At 54.1% G+C, this 19,767-nt stretch overlaps 1 protein-coding gene across 9 annotated transcripts in view; it reads left to right on the forward strand.

Annotated features, from left to right (window-relative positions):
- The window catches only part of ACTN1 (actinin alpha 1), a 98,168-nt gene that overhangs the window by 74,218 nt on the left and 4,183 nt on the right, over window positions 1-19,767 (forward strand). For all 9 annotated transcript variants that reach the window (XM_086320078.1, XM_086320069.1, XM_086320070.1 and 6 more), the window contains exons 8-18: window positions 522-607; window positions 7,428-7,520; window positions 8,770-9,000; window positions 10,719-10,866; window positions 14,073-14,223; window positions 14,669-14,777; window positions 15,274-15,414; window positions 16,193-16,375; window positions 16,645-16,779; window positions 17,773-17,952; window positions 18,706-18,852. In XM_086320078.1, coding sequence (XP_086176204.1) covers window positions 522-607; window positions 7,428-7,520; window positions 8,770-9,000; window positions 10,719-10,866; window positions 14,073-14,223; window positions 14,669-14,777; window positions 15,274-15,414; window positions 16,193-16,375; window positions 16,645-16,779; window positions 17,773-17,952; window positions 18,706-18,852 — 1,604 coding nt within the window. The remainder of the gene's footprint in view (window positions 1-521; window positions 608-7,427; window positions 7,521-8,769; window positions 9,001-10,718; window positions 10,867-14,072; window positions 14,224-14,668; window positions 14,778-15,273; window positions 15,415-16,192; window positions 16,376-16,644; window positions 16,780-17,772; window positions 17,953-18,705; window positions 18,853-19,767) is intronic.

The raw sequence follows: 19,767 nt of genomic DNA on the forward strand, positions 1-19,767 counted from the left end.
ACTACTACATACTTCAGAATATAGACCTTAAAAATAGAAATAGTTTCATTCTATTTTTCAATCATAAAATAGTTTTCACACCAAGCAAATGGACAGTAATTCTTGGATACATCTGCCACTTGGTTCAAAATCAAAATCTCCCCATTATTTCTCTTTAGTTGGTTTGACCAGAGTGTGCACGTGGCATTTCATTGTTCTAGTTCTTGTATCTTTTCTAATCTGTAGCATTTCCCTCTTCCCTCCAACACCTTTGGTTCCTGGCATTGAACTTGTAGCCTGACGACCAGCTGTTCTGAGCGCCCATTTCTCTGGTTTGTCTCGTTTCCTTCCTCAGGTACCATTTCACTCCTTCCTCTGCCTCTTGTGTTCCTGTGAGTGGAAGTTGATGCCAGATGCTGGTTAGATCCAGGCTCAGCGTCTTGGCAAGAAGACTTATGGTTCTGAGAGCTGCTTTTCCCATCACATTAGGGAGTGTATCATGTGTTCACCAGCTGGCTTTAACTCCAGATTTTTCTTGACAGACATCGTCGGAACCGCCCGCCCGGACGAGAAAGCCATCATGACTTACGTGTCCAGCTTCTACCACGCCTTCTCTGGAGCCCAGAAGGTACCTGGGGCCCCTTGCTCCTTCCTTGCCCAGCGCACCTCATGCCTGAGCCCGATCCACGCCCTCCCACCCCTCCTCTCCCCGGCGACAGAGTCCGGACGGTCTGTCTCTTCAGTAGCGTCAGTCCCCGGTGCCAACGTGGCGTGTCATATTCTTGCTCAGCTCCTCTCCTGCCCACCCCCCACCCCACCCCAGCCTCTCTGCTCTCGCTCATCTTCCTCTATCTGCTGTCTCAGAGAACACTGGGAAAGAGCTCACCTTCTGGGACCCAGATGGCAGACTTCAGCAGGAAGGGGCGGCATGGGTGAAATTAACCAGGAGGCGCCTGGAAGGCGACGTGGGCAGTAGCCCTCCTTGCCCACCTCTGCTGAAGCTATGGCTTTAGCAGAGCAGCACGGTGGCCCTTAGGGAGGAAATCTGACAGGGGCACCTCCTGTCTTCACTGACCTGTCCTGCAGCAGTGCCACGAAGCCCCTCCCTTTCTCCCGCTCACAACTGTGGTTTAGCCAATCTGTCCACAGCCCCCTTGGCCCTTGACACCTTCTATATCTTGCCCGGGGCCCCCAGGTGGGGTCAGTACATGAGGGAGGGAGGGAGGGAAAGGGGGAGCAGCTGTGAGCCCTGCCAGTGTCCTGACCTAGTATTGCTCAGGGAGGTCTGAGGTTCCAGTCCAGTGGTGCAGGCTCTGCACTCAAATCATTGACACTGAAGATTTGAGTATTTCTGTTAGCTGGCAGCTGACGCCCCTCCGCTAGACCTCCCTCACAGGCAGGACCCCAGAAACACAGCATCCAGGTTGCTGTGACCACAAGCGGCAGGCTTGCCTTATCAGCTCTGGGCCTTGGACCTGCCTCACACTCAGGCAGATTTCCTGCCCTCTGCATGGAGTTTGAGTGGCCTGTTTTGAAATGCATGATGGGGTGATGCCCCTTCCCCTGCCCCCAGCCTTCCCCAGCCCCCACCTTTGCTCTTTCAGCCTGGACTCTCTCACACCCTGTCCCGTTTGTCCTGCCAGCATCTCATTTTCTCAGTGTCTGTCTGTCTGTGCTCTCTGTCTACCGTGGCTGTTGGGTTGATTCTGTGCTGTGCCGCCTCCTTCTCCTCTCAACCTCTTCTCCTTCTCTGTGCAGATGTATAGGCACGCTAAGGCTGGATGGGAAGGCCCCGTGACCTAATGTTTCATGTCACGGCCACGCCTTCTCGGTGCGCAGAAGGTGAGCTCTCCCTCGGCCTCGCCCACTCTCCCAGCGCCCTTCTGCCCACCTCTTCCATCCTCTCCGAATACTCCAGCAGCAGCCCCTTGGAACTGCAGCCCTGGAATGAAAGGAAGGATTAGAAAAGACCCCCCCCACACACAACCCCGACGTCCTGCAGGAGGGCAGGATGCTCTCTGAACTTTGGCCAGGACACTTAAAGATGCTGGAGAACGCCCGCTTCTGGATGGCCTTGGGCATCTCTGTCCCCACACACTGGGCATAATGGGTGCCACAAACAGGAAAGAAGTCTCAGCTCTTTCCCTGGACTGAGTTGAAAGCCCTTATCCCAAGCAGTGCAGTTTGGGGCTCTGCTTGTTTTCATAAATATTGAGGACCCTGTCACTTCTCTCTCTCCCTCCTACTTGAGCAAGATCACCCTCTAAAATTACCCAGCAGTCAGGGCAGGGAGAATTCTTTTACCTTCCTCCTGGTGTCCAGGCCCTGGGCTTAGAGTCCTGCCTGATCCTTCCCACCCATGTCTGCCAGGGACAGTGGTGCAGGTTGCACACTGTACAAGGGTGCCACGTGTACATCATAGACCATGAAGATTTGAATATTTTTTACTAAAATAATCTTGGAAATGGCCCTAAAAATGTCTTCTAACAGAATGAGAATGACAGTTTTCTAATAGAACTGCCTTGAGGGAAAAGGTGCCTTTAAAAAAAAAATTATACATAAAAGCATGAGGTGAGCTAGCAGCAGGCCCATCCCCTGCCTGGATGGGCACCCGTGACCTTCTTCACTTTCCTTCCAGGTCTCATGGGCGCTGCTTGGCAGGAAACAGCCCTGCCTGGAGGCTCCCTATTCTGGGTGTCCCTGCCCCCCCAGGAGGCCCAGACCTTTCCAGCCTCTTCTCTGGTCTGCATCTTGCTTCTTCTTCTTTCTCTTTGTCCCATCTCTGCTGCTGCTCTTTCTTGTCAACTTCTTCTGGCCCCTCTTACACCCCACCTTTTAGGCAGGACGTGAGCACCATCTATCTACTTGTCTCGGGGGACCTCCAGCCCCAAGAACCGCATGGAGCCCTGCCCGCGCCCAGAGCTAGGCTGAGCTGCCTGCCATGGTCTTTCCAACTCTCCTTCCACCAACTCCTCCTCCTCTCCTGCTCTTGCAGGATTCTGTCCTGGGCTTCATGCCTGTTAACACTGGCCTTCCCTGTCTCTGGAGCCTTCCCTGTGTCCTGGCTGATGATGCTCGGGAGGGAGCTTGTGCCTGTGTGGGTGTCCGCGTGCACGCGCGTGTGCGTGTGTGTGTGTGTGTGTGCACGTGTGTAGCAGCCTGCTATTCTCCTTCCCAAATCTCATACCACCTCCTCCCCATGCCCTCTTCCCTCTCACTCATCCTTGTTGCAGTCATTTCATGCTACTTTGGTCCGTATCTGAGGACAGCGTCATCAGCTTGGGGGGTATGGGGCTGGGGGTGTGGGTGGTGTTCCTTTCGTGTCCTGGGTTGGGGGCCTCACCCAGAGTTGCCCCTGCCAACCCACTTCGAAGGATTCAGGCAACTGCTTAGAGCCGAGCGGGCTGGTGGGCGGGGACTCTTACCCCTCTCCCGTGGAAGGAGGAGGAGTCTTTCCTACCCTCTTCCTTTCTTGACTGTCTTGTGTCTGAAGCCAATGTGGGAGAGTCTCCTGAAACCCGTGTCTGGTGCCCTGCGTCCTCTCCACTGTCCTTCTCTTGTCAAGCCTTGGGCAGTGGAACTAGAAAGGCAGCCAAGTCTGGAGGACGTGTGCACGCCTGTGTATATGTATTTGTGTGCCTGTGTGGATACGAGTGTGTGTGTGTGATTGACGTTCCTAGTCAGATGAGACCAGCTTCTGTGTGATGCACTGGTTTAGGTTCTAATTCTTTCTCAGCCTCTCCTCTCTCTTCTTCTTCTCCGTAGGGATTTAGAAGGTGTTGTGAGCAACCAGATTTTGTTTTGTTTGTTGCTTTAATGTTCATGGCCTGTGAACTGTTTCTGAGAAAACAGCCCTTTAGGGTGTGAACTGGATCTGCTGTGGGGTTCTGGATGCTCTTAGAAGTAGATGATGCTGTTTGCATCATTCCATTTGTCATCTGTCGGTTGTGAATCTTCTAAGGCAAAGAAATCCTGTACCTGCCCTCGGGAGATTCATGGTCCATCTGGGAAAACTTTTAATAAAAGAAGCTCACAATGCTGTGGTCTAATCTCTGCTGTGCTTCAGACCTGAGCAGGGGAGGGGTTGCTGCAGGGCTGTGGGACATGGAGACTTTCTTGCTTGCTTGCTTGCTTTTTTTTTTAGTTTTGGCTGTGCTGGCTCTTCATTGCTGCTTAGGCTTTTTTCCAGTTGCAGCAAGCGGGGGCTACATTCTAGTTGCAGTGAGGGCTTCTTATTGTGGTGGCCTCTCTTGTTGCAGAGCACGGGCTCTAGGTGCTAGGGCTTCAGTAGCTGCAGCTCAAGGATCAATAGTTGTGGCTCCCAGGCTCTAGAACATGGGCTTAGTAGTTATGGCACACCGACTTAGTTGCCCTGTGCCATGTGGGATCTGACCAGACCAGGGATGGAACCCATGTCTTCTGCATTGGCAGGCAGATTCTTTACCACTGAGCCACTAGGGAAAGCCCCATGGAGGCTTTCTTGAGTAGGAGACACTTGAGCCTGAGGGTCTTAAGGGTTGAGTGGTGGGGGAGTTCTGCAAATGAAAGGCTCGGGGAGGTTGAGGAAGGCGGTTACGGTTTGTGGGTAGCTTCGTGGTGTGACCATGCAGCCTCAAAGGGAGAGCAAGTTAGCACTGGTCTGGGTCTCATCCTGCAAGCTGGAACAGGGAGTAGGGGTGAAGCCAGAGTTGGCGACTGGCGTCTGGGGGTGCTGCTGGCAGGAACACCAGGGCAGGGAACTCACTTGGATCGTGAAGGAAGGCTGAGCCGAAGGAAGCTGTGGGAGGAAGGAAATGGGCAATTCTAGCTAGATTTGGGAATTTTTTGACTAAAAGTGTCGCAGATGAGATCTTCTTGGCATTCGCATGACTCTGTGGGTGGCAGGTGGCAGAGCCATGGGGTTCATTTGGCCACATTTGGCTGTTTGATGTCACCATCATTGAAGCTGCTTCCTTTCAGTTTGACCTGGGATAGCAAGGGTTTCATTTGGGGGTAGCTAAGTGCTCTGGGAATAATAATCCATAACTTAAAAATCCAGATCTCCAATATTGCAGGCAGAATTCTTTACCGTCTGAGCCACCAGGGAAGCCCCAAGAATACTGGGGTGGGTAGCCAGTCCCTTCTCCAGGGGATCTTCCTGACCCAGGGATCGAACCCAGGCCTCCCGCGTTGCAGGCAGATTCTTTACCTGAGCCACAAGGGAAGCCCTAACTTGGAAACAACTAATGTAAAACTAAGCACATTGTTTTGTATGACACTGTTTAGTAATACAAATAGTGGGTCATAAAAAAAACATAAAAATACTTTCCATGGAAGGGTCAGAAATTTTTTCCTTTGGTACTTGGAAGTCACCCTTTTGCCTGTTTCCATAAAATATTTTCTCAGCCCATCGATGATCTTTGTAAAAAGTCCCCAGAAGGCCCACCCGGAAACTCCCCAGACTTTATCCAAGAGGAGCCCCCTTTGACCCTGGATCAGACAGCCGGCTCTGAGGGGCGGGTGAGGCTTTTGAGGCCCAGAAGTCACGTCTTCCAGAATCCCATGAGCATGCAGGCCTCATTCAGTCCATCAAGTCTGCAAATTGGCCCACAAATCAAAGTTTATGTCTTCCAAGCTTAGGATCTCAAGATGAATCAGAGGATAACAAGGTGAAGGCGGGCTTGATCCATTAACTGTCACAGCGATGTTGACTCTTGCCTGCGATTCTTACCTGCTCGGTCAGCACTTTGGGCCGGGGACTTTGCAGCCACCCCATGTTCTTACATACATGTCAGCACACAGGAGAGCACTGGCCTCTGCCAGGGTCCCCCTCCCCAGCCTTTGGGAAACAACTCTGGTGACTTTGGGCAGATTCATGGGGTACATCAGCCAGTGCCCAGGACCCTACTTGTTCTGTGGCCTCTCATCTTCTGAGACAGGTCCGGGGAGGCATTTCCCTCCTCGTCACCTCTTGGGATTCCCCACGGTTGCCTGTTGGTTCTTAAGAGGAAGGATGATCAATCGGGGGTTCCTGATTGTCCTGTTGAGAAGTGGCTTTAGCATCTCCAGGACAGTTAGGTGGCGGGGCCGGGGGTGAGGGTCTAAGGATGTGATGGCTTGTCTCCGTTTCTTGAGACCTGGGACTCCCAGCTCCTTGCTGCGCGGTCAAGCCACAGCTGCCCTGCTGGAGGCTCACCCACCCTGACACCCTGCCGTGGAGGGTATGTCTTCACTTTGAGCTTGAAAGGTCCTTTATGGTGATCTCATCCTGCCCTCGTGCACATACCTCCCGGCACAGTCACCCACGCATCACGTGGTCTGGTGGGTGTGTGTCCTATTTGAAGAATTCCACGAGGAAAAAAACATTTACATCTTCTCAGTCATTCCTTCCCAAATGAAAGCACCCTCTTTCTCAGGAACTTCTTCCTGATGCCTAAACTCAGTTTATCTTGCCGCAGTTTGAAACCCATTGTTCATCAAGTGGGTTCAAGGTCCCATCTTTCTCCCTCTTCAACCTTTGCCATCTGCAGGGTCACCCTTCTCCTGGGCCCTAGGATGTGTATCTGTCTACTTGTCATGATTGCCTGCTGCCACACTCAGGCTATCTTCCTTCCTATCCCAGGGCCCAGATGGCTTCGAGTTCCCCTCCCCTTGGAGCTGGGTTAGGACTGTGAACGGGAATTATATTTAGAGATCACCTGAGCCAAGTCCCTGCTGGCATCAGGTGCAGAGGGCCCTCTGAGCCAGAGAAGCCGTGTCCCCTGGGTTTCTGGGCCTTTGCATCTGATTGCCATTCAGTCTTTTATTCTTCTTGCCACCTGGCCCACCTCAGGTGTCTGCTGGCCCAGCACTCGGTGTGGGATGTGTGTTTACCTTTCCCAGAGGTGCCCAGGGTGGCTTTCTGGGCATCCTGTCTATGCTGGGTTGATTCTTAATTCCTGCATCTTCTCTAAAGTTCTTTGGGCCAGGAGCCTTGAGATTCTGCAAGGATCCTGAGAGGCCCCACTCCCTCTCACCACCTTATTCTAGGATGCCCAGATTTAAATTCCTGCATCTCCAAAATCCTGGCAGAACCAGTCTGAGAGCCTGAACCTTGGGAGTCCCAGGGTCTCTACTTGGAATTCCAGGATGGGCATAGATTTTCTCACCTTCCACCTGAGCTCAGCATCTCAATTATATCAACCATTGACTTAGTTTCTTCCCAACATACATGTTGGATCTCAAACTTACAGTCTTTTCTCCAGGGGCCCCCAGTTCAGCCACTTAGGTCTTTGTGTGTGCTCACTTGCTCTGTGGGACTCAGCCTGGGCTGGTAAAGAGGATGATGAGGAGCCTGTGAATTCAAAGTCTTGGGAGCTGCCTTCCAGCCATGTGATGCTGCAGGGGTGGGAGGAGCCCTTATTGGCGCAGGCGTGTGCCAGGCGCTCCCGCTGTTGCGACGCTGACCACCACCCTCTCTGTCTTGTCAGGCCGAGACAGCAGCCAATCGCATCTGCAAGGTGCTGGCCGTCAACCAGGAGAACGAGCAGCTCATGGAGGACTACGAGAAGCTGGCCAGCGACGTGGGTACCCTTGGGTTCTCCTGGTCTGGCCCTGGCAAGGCCTTGCCACCCTGTCCTGAGAGACCAGGGAGCCTGCAGTACCCATCCATTCCTCCAAATCCATCTCTGGGCATAGTCCCAGCCTGGGCATTGCCCCTCATCACAGCAGCTGACCGAGGGCGGCTTGGGCTCCCCCAGAGATCGGGGGTGGGGGTGGGTCAGGGGCCAGTCGGGACTTTGAAGAGCTGAGTTCCACGCTTTTTCTATCACCTCTCTGCTCTTGATTTTTTTTCACTTGACAAATGAAAGCTGTGCCAAGAGACCTCAGAGGCCTTTTGGGCCCAGTGTACTGTTACTCTGGGAGTTTCGTTTGAACTTAAAAGGAGCGTGCAGTTCTGAGAGGATGTGAACCAGGGATAAATCAGGCTGGCTCAGGCTAGCTTAGCGGCTGGGCCCCCCCAGAGGACGGGGGGGGACAGGATGGGTTTGCTGTTCTGCCACTGACTGCATTTGGGTTAGAGCACCACTTGCTCCTTCCTTAATTCAGCCCCTGAACAGCTTAGCCCGGCCTCTTGGTGGACTTACTGTCCCCCAGCATAGTAAGAGCCCAGGTTCTGGGGTCCCAGTGCCTGGATTTAATCCCTGCCCTACTTCGGTCACCTTGGCAAGTCACAGAAGCTCACCATGCTTTGGTTATGTCCTCCGCCACTGGTGGGGACGGTCACAGCACTTAATCCCGTGATGACTTAGCTCGTCATCATTATTCAGATGAGTTAGTCTGGGCCACGTGATCCAGTTGCAGGGGATCACGAGTTTCCTCTCATCGTTTCCACTCCTCCACCCCCCGTCACCTCATTGAAGAAACAAAATTCAGGCTGTCCTCTGCAACCTTTTCTCTTTTGAGTCAAGGACCCACATTCTAGAATCCTCAAAGGTCAGATGGCAGGGCCTCTGGCCAGCAACCATTCACCCCTCCATGGTAAGATAGGGAAATTGAGGCCCAGCCAGGTAGTAGATGAAGAACTAGAGCTCGGGTCTCCTGCTGAGTTGAGCCATCTTGCCCCCAGGTTTCCCCTTGGGGAGCAGGGAGGTTGAGTGATGCTGGCTGTGGTTTGATATATCCTAGTGGCCAGGCGTCATGGAGCCTTTGATTCTCAGAGGCAGCCTGGCCCTGTGGCCTGGGAACGGCCTGGGGTGATGGTTGGGAAAGAGTGTGCCCTCAGGAGAGATGCGGCCCCCCTCCCAGCGTCCTCCCCTTCTCCCTCCACAGCTGCTGGAGTGGATCCGCCGCACCATCCCATGGCTGGAGAACCGGGCACCCGAGAACACCATGCACGCCATGCAGCAGAAGCTGGAGGACTTCCGGGACTACCGGCGCCTTCACAAGCCGCCCAAGGTGCAGGAGAAGTGCCAGCTGGAGATCAACTTCAACACGCTGCAGACCAAGCTGCGCCTCAGCAACCGGCCCGCCTTCATGCCCTCCGAGGGCAGGATGGTCTCGGTGAGCACCCGGACTGCCCCAACCCGGAGCCGCTCCCAGGCGCCGGCAAAAGACGCACTGTGGGCGGGGCGGGGGCGGGGCGTGTGCTCATCTCCTGCCCACACTGCTCCAGGGATGGGTTCTCTCTCCCAGGTGACCACCCGGACTCCAGCCCACACTCGGCCAGGTGGGGCTCCCCCTCGCCCCATAGAGAGAGCCCCCTTTCTCCTCCCCACGCCGGGTCATACTTGCCCTTTCCAGACACCTGCTCATCTGCTTGGATCTGCCCCAGCACTTTCCTCCCCACCCCTCAAAGAGTCATCTCTGCCAACAAAACCCCACTTGACATGTTGACCCAAACAGAGCATAATTCAGGAGCTAAAAGGATAATTTTCACTTCCATGGAATCTTTTTTAGCACTTAAAAACTTTTTTTTTAATACCTTAATAGATTTTTTTTGGTAGGACAGTTTCAAATATGTAAATAAGTAAAATATAGAAAATAGAAATTCTTCATAATCTTCCTACCCAGGATCAACTTAAAGATTTTGGGGAGAAGAGATTCTTTTAGACTCTGTAAATGTGATTTTAAAGGGAATCCGAAAGCATCTTTTATTTAATAAGCTGCTTAGAAAAAAGAACTTACAGGGACTTCCCTGGTGGTTAGGAATCCACGCTTCCAGTGCAGGGGGCACAGGCTCAATCCCTGGTGGAGGAACTAAAATCCCCCATGCTACATGGCATGACCAAAAAAAAGGAAAGAAATAACTAATTATATCGTGACCAGCTTTCCATGTCATAACTTTTTTTCATTTTTGTCATTTTTTGTTATTCCTCCCTGTTTACCCTTTCCCCAGGACTTGAGATATGAGCCAGAGAAACATGCAAACAAAAATTTTAAAATAAAAAATTGACCAGGATAGAGCTTTTGTACTTTGCAGAGGAGAGTTGACAAGGAGACACAGGCACATAAGGGAAGCGTGGAAGGGGCTGGGAGAAACTTGTAAACAGCAGTGGAAGGAGGGAGGACCCTGGGGGAGTAGAGAAAGGCCTGACGTTGTGCATGCAGTTTGGAAAACTGTGGTCCTTTTACAGATTCCAGGCCAAGTCAGCAGCTTCTATATGGCTGGAGCTGCTGCTTGACAGGGGCGGGGTGTTGGGGGTGGGTGGCGCTCCGTGCTTTAATGTGCCCCTCCTGTGGCAGATGCAGTGTGGCCCCTGGCACATGGCGAGGACCTGGGTGGCACACGAGTCCGATCAGCCTGTCACTGCCCGGGGGTGTCCTTGTGCTAACTGTAGAGGGCAGCTCCATGTCTGAACGCCTGTGGGTTTGTGCTCATTACCTGTCACCATCTCTGGGTGACTCTGGGATGGCTACTGCCCAGAGCCCATGAGTAAACCCAGAAACATGAGGAGGCTGGGAGGCTCCCACCCCTGCCTGCCTTGTTCAGTTTGTTGCTCTGTCTCCCTGGCTGCCCCTGTGACCTCTGTGGTTGCTCAGAATCCTGGCAGAAGCCAGTCTTGGTGCCCAGAGGGCCTTGGGCTCTCTCCCCACTGGGATGCACTGCTAACGCCCCATAGCAGCATGGACCCACTTCCCTACCCAGGAGGCCTGGTGCCTAGGAACCCTAGGTCATACCAGGGGGACTGGGTGGGGAGGAGGCTCCTCCTGGAATGTATGAAGGAGCCGTGGGGGCTCGGGGGCCAGGTGGGCTGACCCTGTGCCTCCCATCCCTGCAGGACATCAACAACGCATGGGGCTGCCTGGAGCAGGCGGAGAAGGGCTATGAGGAGTGGCTGCTGAATGAGATCCGGAGGCTGGAGCGGCTCGACCACCTGGCAGAGAAGTTCCGGCAGAAGGCCTCCATCCACGAGGCCTGGACGGACGGTAAGACCAGCCTAGCCCCTGCCCCCCACCCCAAGCTTGGGTCTAGCTTTCGTGCTAAACCACCAGCCATAACTCCTTTCTCTCTCATGTTTTATTTTTTTGTCTCTTACTTGTCCCTTAACATTAGGTGAGTTCATGACCCACCCCACTCCCTTTTTTATTGGCCACACCCCATGGCACATGGGGTCTTGGTTCCCTGACCAGGGATCGAACCTGCCTCCTCTGCATTGGAAGTGTAGAGTCTTAACCATCAAGGAAGTCCCTCATTAGTATTTTGGTTGCTTCAGTTTTCTCCTCTGCTAAGTGGGGACAATAATAGTATCAGCTTAATATGTTTATGAAGATTAAGTGGCATAATACATCAGAAGCAATGAGAAAGGTTCCTGGCATACCATGTGCTATATGTGTGTTAATTATTCTCGTCACTGTAGTGGCTTCTCTTCCCTGGGTCGGGTTGGGGCTCACATGCTGATTCCACCACCTAGAGGCGGCGTATCTTGGACCAGTGGTCTTGTGTTCTTGTCTGTTACATGCAGGTGATGATGTGCCCTCCTGTATTTCTTAGGGCTGCAAATTGCCATAAACTGGGTGGTTTTACATGACACAAGGACATTCTTGTTCAGGAGACTAGAAGTCCTAATTAAGGTGCCGTCAGCACTGGCTCCTTCTAGAGCCTCTGAGGGGGAGGCGTCCCCTGCTTCTTCCTAGTGTCGGGTGGTTTTACTGGCACTTCTTGCTGTTCCTTGGCTTGTAGCAGCATCACTGTAATCTCTGCCTTCCATCATCACCGGCTGCTTCTCTCTGGGTCTTAGTGACCAAATCTACCTCTCAGTTTTCTGCTGAAGATACCAGTCATTGGATTTAGGGCCCACTCTAATCCAGTAGGATTTCCCAGGTGGGACAGTGGTAAAAAAATCTGCCTGCCAGTGCAGGAGGTGCAAGAGATACGGGTTCAGTCCCTGAGTCTGGATGATCCCCTGGAGAAGGAAATGACAACCTGCTCCAGTATTCTTTGCTGGGAAATCCCATGGACAGAGGAGCCTGGTGGACTACAGTCCACAGGGTTGCAAAGAGACAGACACATCTTAGTGACTAAACAACAGCTAATCCAGTATGACCTCATCTTAGCTAATTATATTGGCAGAGACCCTATTTCCAAATAAGGTCAGACTCTGAGGTTCTGGGTTGCCATGAGCTTTAGAGGGACATTATTAACTCAGCATACCTCCTCATGCGGTTGTTGTGCATTTTATGCGTAGTTGAGTGCCTGGCACATGAAACACACTCAGTAAATGGGAGCCTTTGATACCTTCCCCCCTCTGCCTTCTCTGCCGTTGTAGTAACCTGTAGCTCTGGCCTTAGCACCTGTGTGTCTCCATCACTCTGACCTGGAGCACTTGGCCATGTCTGGTGTCTGCTTGTTGGCAGATAATCTTCCCCAAAGAGAGAAGATCACACCCAGAATGGTCTTTTCCTTAGAACCTGGGCTGGGGCTGGAGAGTGAGCCATGCTACCCATCTCCTAGGGCCCTGCGGTCATTTCAGCTGAAGCCCCTGGAACAGACCCATTGGCCAGTAGAGCTCAGTACGCTGAGATGCCCCCATTCAGCTCTGTGGTGGTCCTCAGACAGTAGACTAGAGATGAGTAGGGACGGCCACACCCTGGGGCCATTAGGGAGTGGCTTGGAGCAGGAGGGGATAGGTGTGTGCTTGACTCAGCAGAGGGGTTTACTGGGCTTCATATACGATGATATGAGGTCACTGCCGCGCCTTCCACTGTGCCTGTATGAGCTATCTATCCAGGCACGGATGGATGGAGGAGAAGGGGGGTGGTGGAGTTTGCACCGATTCACCCACACGCTTCTATTGTGTTCTCTCTGGTGCTAAGGAACAGCTCACAAGAAGGTACAGAGCAAAGATTGGCCCCGCCAGCCACCAGCAAAGGCATGAGAAGTGCTGGTGTGCCTGCAACAGACGCCGACATAGCAGTCTGGCTATAAGTACTCACAGCTGACAATGCTGTTGCCCACTTACCTAAGAACTGCATTTCTTGAGGCTGTCTAAAACCCCTAAACATGGCTGAAATCACGTGTCTGGGGTGTTTGCATGAGTCCATCTACAGTCCTGCCAGCTGAGGGGCCCACAGGCTCCATGGTAGCGCAGTGTGGTTACGCCACTGGGGGTTCAGCCGCTCGACAGAATGTTACGGGGCCATCGGAGTGACTCGTGTGATGGCCGTGGTGGCAGTGTAGAAACTGGTGATGCGCTGCTGAGTATTTTAAAAGCAGGATATGTAATTTACATACACCCAATGGTTTTAACACAACATCCAAAGAAGGCGAGACTGAAAAGGAGCAGATAAATAGGCTCATCTGTGATTTTTTTACCCTCTAAACTCATCATATTAATATTCTGACAAAAAGGAGTAGAGAGAAGGAGAGAAGCTATCACCTCTTTGGCCCAGCTCTCATTTCCTGAGAGTTGCTGAGCCTCCCTGACGGGGCAAACACCGGAGGTGGGCGTGCGGGCAAGGCCAGGTCAGCCTCTGTCCCGCAGCAGCCGCGTCACAGGGCAGCTGGGGACCGTCATCTAACAGCGATCTGAGAGCTCGATTCTCATCCTCTTCCCTTTGGAAACAAAAATCCAAGAAATGCAAGCCTTGCCTCGCCCCTTAAAAGAGAGGGCAGTGCACCTGAGGCTTGGAGAGGGTGCTGGCTGCTGATGGCTTCTGTGCAGAGTGCATTGGACAGGCTGCCCACCCTGGGTGTAATTGAGGGGCAGGGTCCCTGCAGGGCTGCTGGGGGCAGCAACTGTAAGTGGAGAAAACTCTAAAGACGGGGCACCCCTGAGGAACTTGTTTTCCCCAGGTTATACCACAGGCGTAGATCGTTGTTTCCTGCTGTTTATAAAGTTTGTGTTATACCCTGACTGTCCACTTAGCCTCATCGTCTGTATATCACCACTCCTGGTGGCCCTGGCATACTCCATGAAAAGGAGTGACTTTCCCGCCCTCTGCCCCATCACGCATGTTCCGGCTGCGTATCTATTTTCTCGAACTGCAGATAATTGATCATCGTATGGGGCACATCTATCTCCTTGGGATATACCAGAAGTGGAGCTCCCGGGCCCTGAGGTGGGGGTGGTTGTGATCAAGAAGGTGGGCCTCCCGGCTCCTGCTCAGCCTTGTGCCCGACCTCTGACCCCCAGGCAAAGAGGCCATGCTGCGGCAGAAGGATTACGAGACGGCTACCCTCTCGGAGATCAAGGCCCTGCTCAAGAAGCACGAGGCCTTTGAGAGTGACCTGGCTGCCCACCAGGACCGCGTGGAGCAGATTGCCGCCATTGCCCAGGAGCTCAAGTAAGCCCGGCGGGCACTGCAGTGCTGTGGGAGGTGGGCTGTGGCCTGAAAAGTGAGCCGGGTCCTGGGGCAGGAGGTCATTGATACAGAAGACTAAGAACGTCCTCGCAGGTGGGGAATAGCCTGCGACCATTCTGTCACAGGCCTTCGGTCCTTACCTACAGCCAGTGTGGGACCAGAGGGTGACCGAGTATGGCTCTGAGATCTTGCCTGGTCTTAGTGGCTTCCTGTCACTGGGCATTGCAGTCAAGGCTGGTGTGACTTCCAGGCGAGGCTGGGGCAGGGGCCCTTGCGGAGGAGAACTGTTCTCCTCCCAGCAGTCTCCTGAAAGCCCAGAGGTTGAGGGTGGGAGTATGGGTCCTGGAAGGTCTTGAAGAAGTGCGCAGGAGAGCAGGCCGCAGAGGTAACCTGGGTCGCCTGTCTCTTCCTCTCTCCTCCCCTGCAGTGAGCTGGACTATTACGACTCACCCAGTGTCAACGCCCGGTGCCAAAAGATCTGTGACCAGTGGGACAATCTAGGGGCCCTAACCCAGAAGCGAAGGGAAGCTCTGGAGGTGAGAGCCCCTGAGGAGACAGACACTCGCCTCCAGCAGCCCTGTGTGGCCTGTCTGCTTCACGACTCCCTTTGCTTTGGGCTGAGAAGCTCCACTGGGTTCCTCAGACCTTCCCCAGTCCTGGTCTGACCGTGGAAAGCTCACATTGGCACTGGACTTGACCTTTGCCCTGATGGAGATGCCCTGATCATGCCTTCTCCTCCTCCTGATTTAGTGTACTTGGAGCAAGCCCCACCTGTTTGAGAACCTTCCTGTTCTCTAAACCAGACTCTCTGGGGCCTAGGCGGGTGACTCCAGTGTGGGGTGGTCCATACACCCCATATTAAGAACCAGCACTCTGGGAGAGTCTGTTCTGAGTTATCTGGTCCTTCCAGACCTGAAACTCTCGGGCTAGCCAGAAGGATCTTGAAGTCTACTGGGTTGGGTGGGGGGTTGGTGATTCTGGACATGACGTTACTAAGCACCTTCCTATCCCCATGCCATTTGGCACTCCCAGCGCACGGAGAAACTGCTGGAGACCATTGACCAACTGTACTTGGAGTACGCTAAGCGGGCCGCACCCTTCAACAACTGGATGGAGGGGGCCATGGAGGACCTGCAGGACACCTTCATCGTGCACACCATCGAGGAGATCCAGGTGTGCTGCCGACCCCCTCATCCATGGAGGCTGGGTCTGCACGGCCCACACACTGCCCTTGTAGGGAGAGGGCTGAGGGTAGCCTCCCCAAGGATGTTCTAGATTTGAAAGCTTTGTGTTTTATTTATTTTGACTCCGTAATATATGCATATGGTATCAAATCTACAAGCTAAAGAGACTGTGCAATTTTTGTCCCCCAGCCCCCAGTGCCGCTCCCCAGAGGAGAGCAGGACACGGTCTCTGCATAGGCGAGCACATTTGTTTATTAATATGTTCTTCCCCCACTTTTTACGTAAAAAGTAGCTTTTATTATATACTGTATCCTGAACCTTTATTTCTAACCTCATAATTATCTTGGAGCTCATTTCACTGCAATAAGCCATTCTTTTGTACAGCTGCAGAGTGTTAGATGAAAAAGATTTTGCAGAACAATGAGAAAGTGTGTTAGGACAGGTCCCTTGAGCAGACCCAGGGCACCCCTTGTTCCCAACCTAACTGTGGGGTGGTGAGCCCCCAGGGAGATTGCTGCTGGATTCACCAGGCCTGAGCATGAAGCTGTGGCACCTTCCTGTGGCCAGCCCAGCCATCCTGGTTCTCAGCTGAAATAGTCCTGGGTTGATGCCTCCAGGCTGCCCAACTGGTGTGAGGCCGGCCTCCAGTGGCCCCTTCACCCACTTCTGCCCTGGGACCTGCAGGTCTCCCTTGGCTTATCTTGCCCATGGGAGGCATTGGTCCCTCCCAGTCATTGTGCTGCTTCTGCACGCCCGTCTCTCTCCAGGGACTGACCACAGCCCATGAGCAGTTCAAGGCCACCCTCCCCGATGCCGACAAGGAGCGCCTGGCTATCCTGGGCATCCACAACGAGGTGTCCAAGATTGTTCAGACCTACCACGTCAACATGGCAGGCACCAACCCCTACACAACCATCACGCCTCAGGAGATCAATGGCAAATGGGACCATGTGAGTCCAAGGGCTGGGTGGGGCGCTGGCGGAGCCATTGTAAGTTTCAGAAGGGCAGGGATTTTTGTCTGTCTGTATTCTGATTTTCATTGATTTCAGTGTCGTTCAGTAAGTACTCATTGTCTAGCAAATGAATGCATTTCTAGAACAGGTCAATGTGTTCACTCCTATTACTGCCTGGCCTCTTCCCTTCATGGCTCCTCCACTTCCTCTGACATGGAGGCAGATGGCCGGCCCGTCCCAATGTCCCCTGACTGTTCCTGCCCCAGGTGCGGCAGCTGGTGCCACGGAGGGACCAGGCCCTGACGGAGGAGCACGCCCGCCAGCAGCACAACGAAAGGCTACGCAAGCAGTTTGGGGCCCAGGCCAATGTCATCGGGCCCTGGATCCAGACCAAGATGGAGGTGGGTCCCAGCACCGAAGGCCCGGCAGGGGCTTCCACCCTTCCCTGCACCATCCCAGACAGTCAGGCTTTCCCTGTCTCCTCCTGGACGGGACCTGTGGCCACTGTGGGTCCTGAACCCACAGCTGGCCTGCTGCCCCATGGAGGGTGTGGGACCCGTGCCCACACAGGGACACCACATGAGACAGTCCCACGGAAGGATCAGTGCCTAGGTGACTGATTGGGCTTGCCCTGTGGCATATGTGGTTGAGCTGGTCTCCCTTCCTCCTGAGCCATGAGCTTGGCCAGAAGGAGGTGACCTCCCCAGAGAGAGAACTGTGCTTTGGGCAGGCTTGAGATTCTTTGCTGTATTGTTGGACCAGGTATCAGGGTGATGTAGGTAAGGAAGGAACACTGCTTGGGTTAGAGCGTGGTGTCCCTCTGAATTCCTTGAGGGCAGAGACCATGTCAAGTTCCTCTGTGCTTTTCTGGACCCCATCTCTACCTGCTTAGCACATTATGCATGGTAGTGGGTGCTCCAGAAATGCTTGCCAAGTTGAACTGAGTTCCCAATGAGAGACAGAGATGGGGATTAGGCCTGGACCATGGAGACAGGTGGGATTGAGATGGGCAAGGCAGGCCTCCGAGGAACCAGAACAGCAGGATCGAGTTCATTGAGAAGGTGAGCCAGGTGCCCTGAGGCTGTGAGGAACCCAGCTCAGTGGGAAAACTTCCCTGAGATGGGTGGTAGTCGGGAATGGGCCTGGGATGGGAGTTTGAATGGCAGGTAGAGGAGTGAATCTTTAAGTTAGCAACTGACCTTGCGTCCCCTTCCTGAGGCTGAGGGGTAGCCGGGAGATGGGAGGTATTCATCTGGTGATAACAGTCAGTGCCGGTCAGATTCCTTTATGATGCTATTTCCATGCCAAGAATCATCAGAGGGGTTGGCCCCAGTCTCCACCCTGGGGGCCCAGAATGCATAGGTCTCACAAGAGCCTCCTTTCTGGATGAGCAGGAGATTGGAAGAATCTCCATTGAGATGCACGGGACCCTGGAGGACCAGCTCAACCACCTGCGGCAATATGAGAAGAGCATCGTCAACTACAAGCCCAAGATCGACCAGCTGGAGGGCGACCACCAGCTCATCCAGGAGGCGCTCATCTTCGACAACAAGCACACCAACTACACCATGGAGGTGGGCACCACCAGCCTTGCTCCCCTGGAGAGGGAGCCCCGGATCCCCCTTCTGCTTCCCTCGGCTAGGGAAGTGGTGGTGGGGGGGGTCACCCATCATTCCAAGCAGACTGGTTGCATAGTAGGATAAACCCTAGCTTTTAAGTGAGAGAAGACTCAACTTCTCCTCCCTCCTGGAGCTCTGAGTCTTCGGTCCTCAGTGCCTTTTGAATTTCCCCAGAAGCTTGCTGAGAATGCAGATTTCCAGGCACCGTCCCAGAATTTGATTCACTAGGTCTGGGATGGGACTTGGGTATCTAAATTTTTTAACAAGTACCCAGTGATTCTGAGACTGGTGGTCACCAGACACTGGTTTGGCCTCTGCTTTTTAAATGACCTACTTGTTTTGACTATGAAGGCATGGGTGTGAGGTTATAGAGTTGGATGTTCAGGGAATTACCTACTTTTTTGTCCTTTGATCTTCCCCACTGTCAACTTTGCCCTTTTTCCTGACCTGACCGCACTGGTCATCCTGGTTTCTGCTGTTCCAGGCAGAAACCATCACCCTTCTGTGCTTCCCCCTTCATCATCTGGGTCCTCTGTCCTGGTTTGCTGTCCTTGTCCTGGTTGCCCAGCGCCTGTTGACTCTGTTAATCCGGGCAGAAGGCCTGGTTTGATTGCATTGGCCATTTTGATGATCAGGGGAGGGAGTAGGGAGGGGTGACCTGGGCCCAGGCCTGGGACCCCTTTGCTGATGGGCCTTGCGTGCCTGCAGCACATCCGTGTGGGCTGGGAGCAGCTCCTAACCACCATCGCCAGGACCATCAATGAGGTGGAGAACCAGATCCTGACCAGGGATGCCAAGGGCATCAGCCAGGAGCAGATGAATGAGTTCCGGGCCTCCTTCAACCACTTTGACCGGGTGAGCTCCACCCCTGCACTCGCTGACGGCAGCCCCAGCCCCAGGGCCCTGGAGGGCACTGCCCAGGGCATGGGCCCACTTCCTGGGCGAGTGAGGAGGAGAGGGTGGGGAGGGAGGAGCTGCAGTCAGCCTGCTCTGACTCTCCACCGCCCCAGGCTGGCCTTAGAAGCTGTCCAGGTGTCCCACGAGCATCGCTGCTTTCCTGGAGAGAGTGCTCGTGTTGTGGGTGAAGTGAAACCCTCAGACCCCTGACTCTTGCTCTCCTACCATGAGGAGTCACGCCTTGGGGGCAAGGCTGCCATAGCCTCAAGGGAGGGTCTGCTGTCCCTGGCTATGGCGACCATCCCCTGCCTGTGCCTGGGGACAGAGCAGAGCCTCTCTCCTCCCCGAGCCCCGGGGGGCCTTTCGGACCCCTGGTAGAGGTGCCAGAGCTATCAGTCCTCCTGGATTCTCATCCAGTTTTGTGTGGGCTGCCCCTCCCAGTGCCTTGGGGCTTTGTGGTGGCCACAGGGGGTGGGAGCATGGGCTTGGGTGCTGCCCACCACCCCTGCCTGCTTCACTGCCCTCCAGGCACCTGGGTGGGTGGCGTCCTCCTGGAAAACCCTGCTCAGGGCATCGGGGCCAGAGGTGGGCTGGGCACTCTTCTGGGGGAGCTTCTTTCCCCATGGCTCACCATGCTTCCCTCCAGCCTGCTCCCCGGGGCAGGACAGCTGCGTGTACCGGGGAGAGGGCCCCCTCTGGGCCACGGCCGTGTGTCTAACCTTGTGCACTTTTATTTCCCTCCTCCCCCCGCCCCTCCGCCCTCCACCTTCCCCATCCGCATGCCTTCGTCCCTGTCTCTCCCCACACACGCTACCCTCCACTGGGGCATGGCCCACCCCTTCCCCCTCACGGCCTCCACCTCCCTGGCACCGC

The sequence above is a fragment of the Bos grunniens genome, chromosome 10 (assembly GCF_055505025.1).
Source record: "Bos grunniens cultivar Pamir isolate PY7600 chromosome 10, Bosgru_T2T1.0, whole genome shotgun sequence".
Lineage (NCBI taxonomy): Eukaryota > Metazoa > Chordata > Mammalia > Artiodactyla > Bovidae > Bos > Bos grunniens.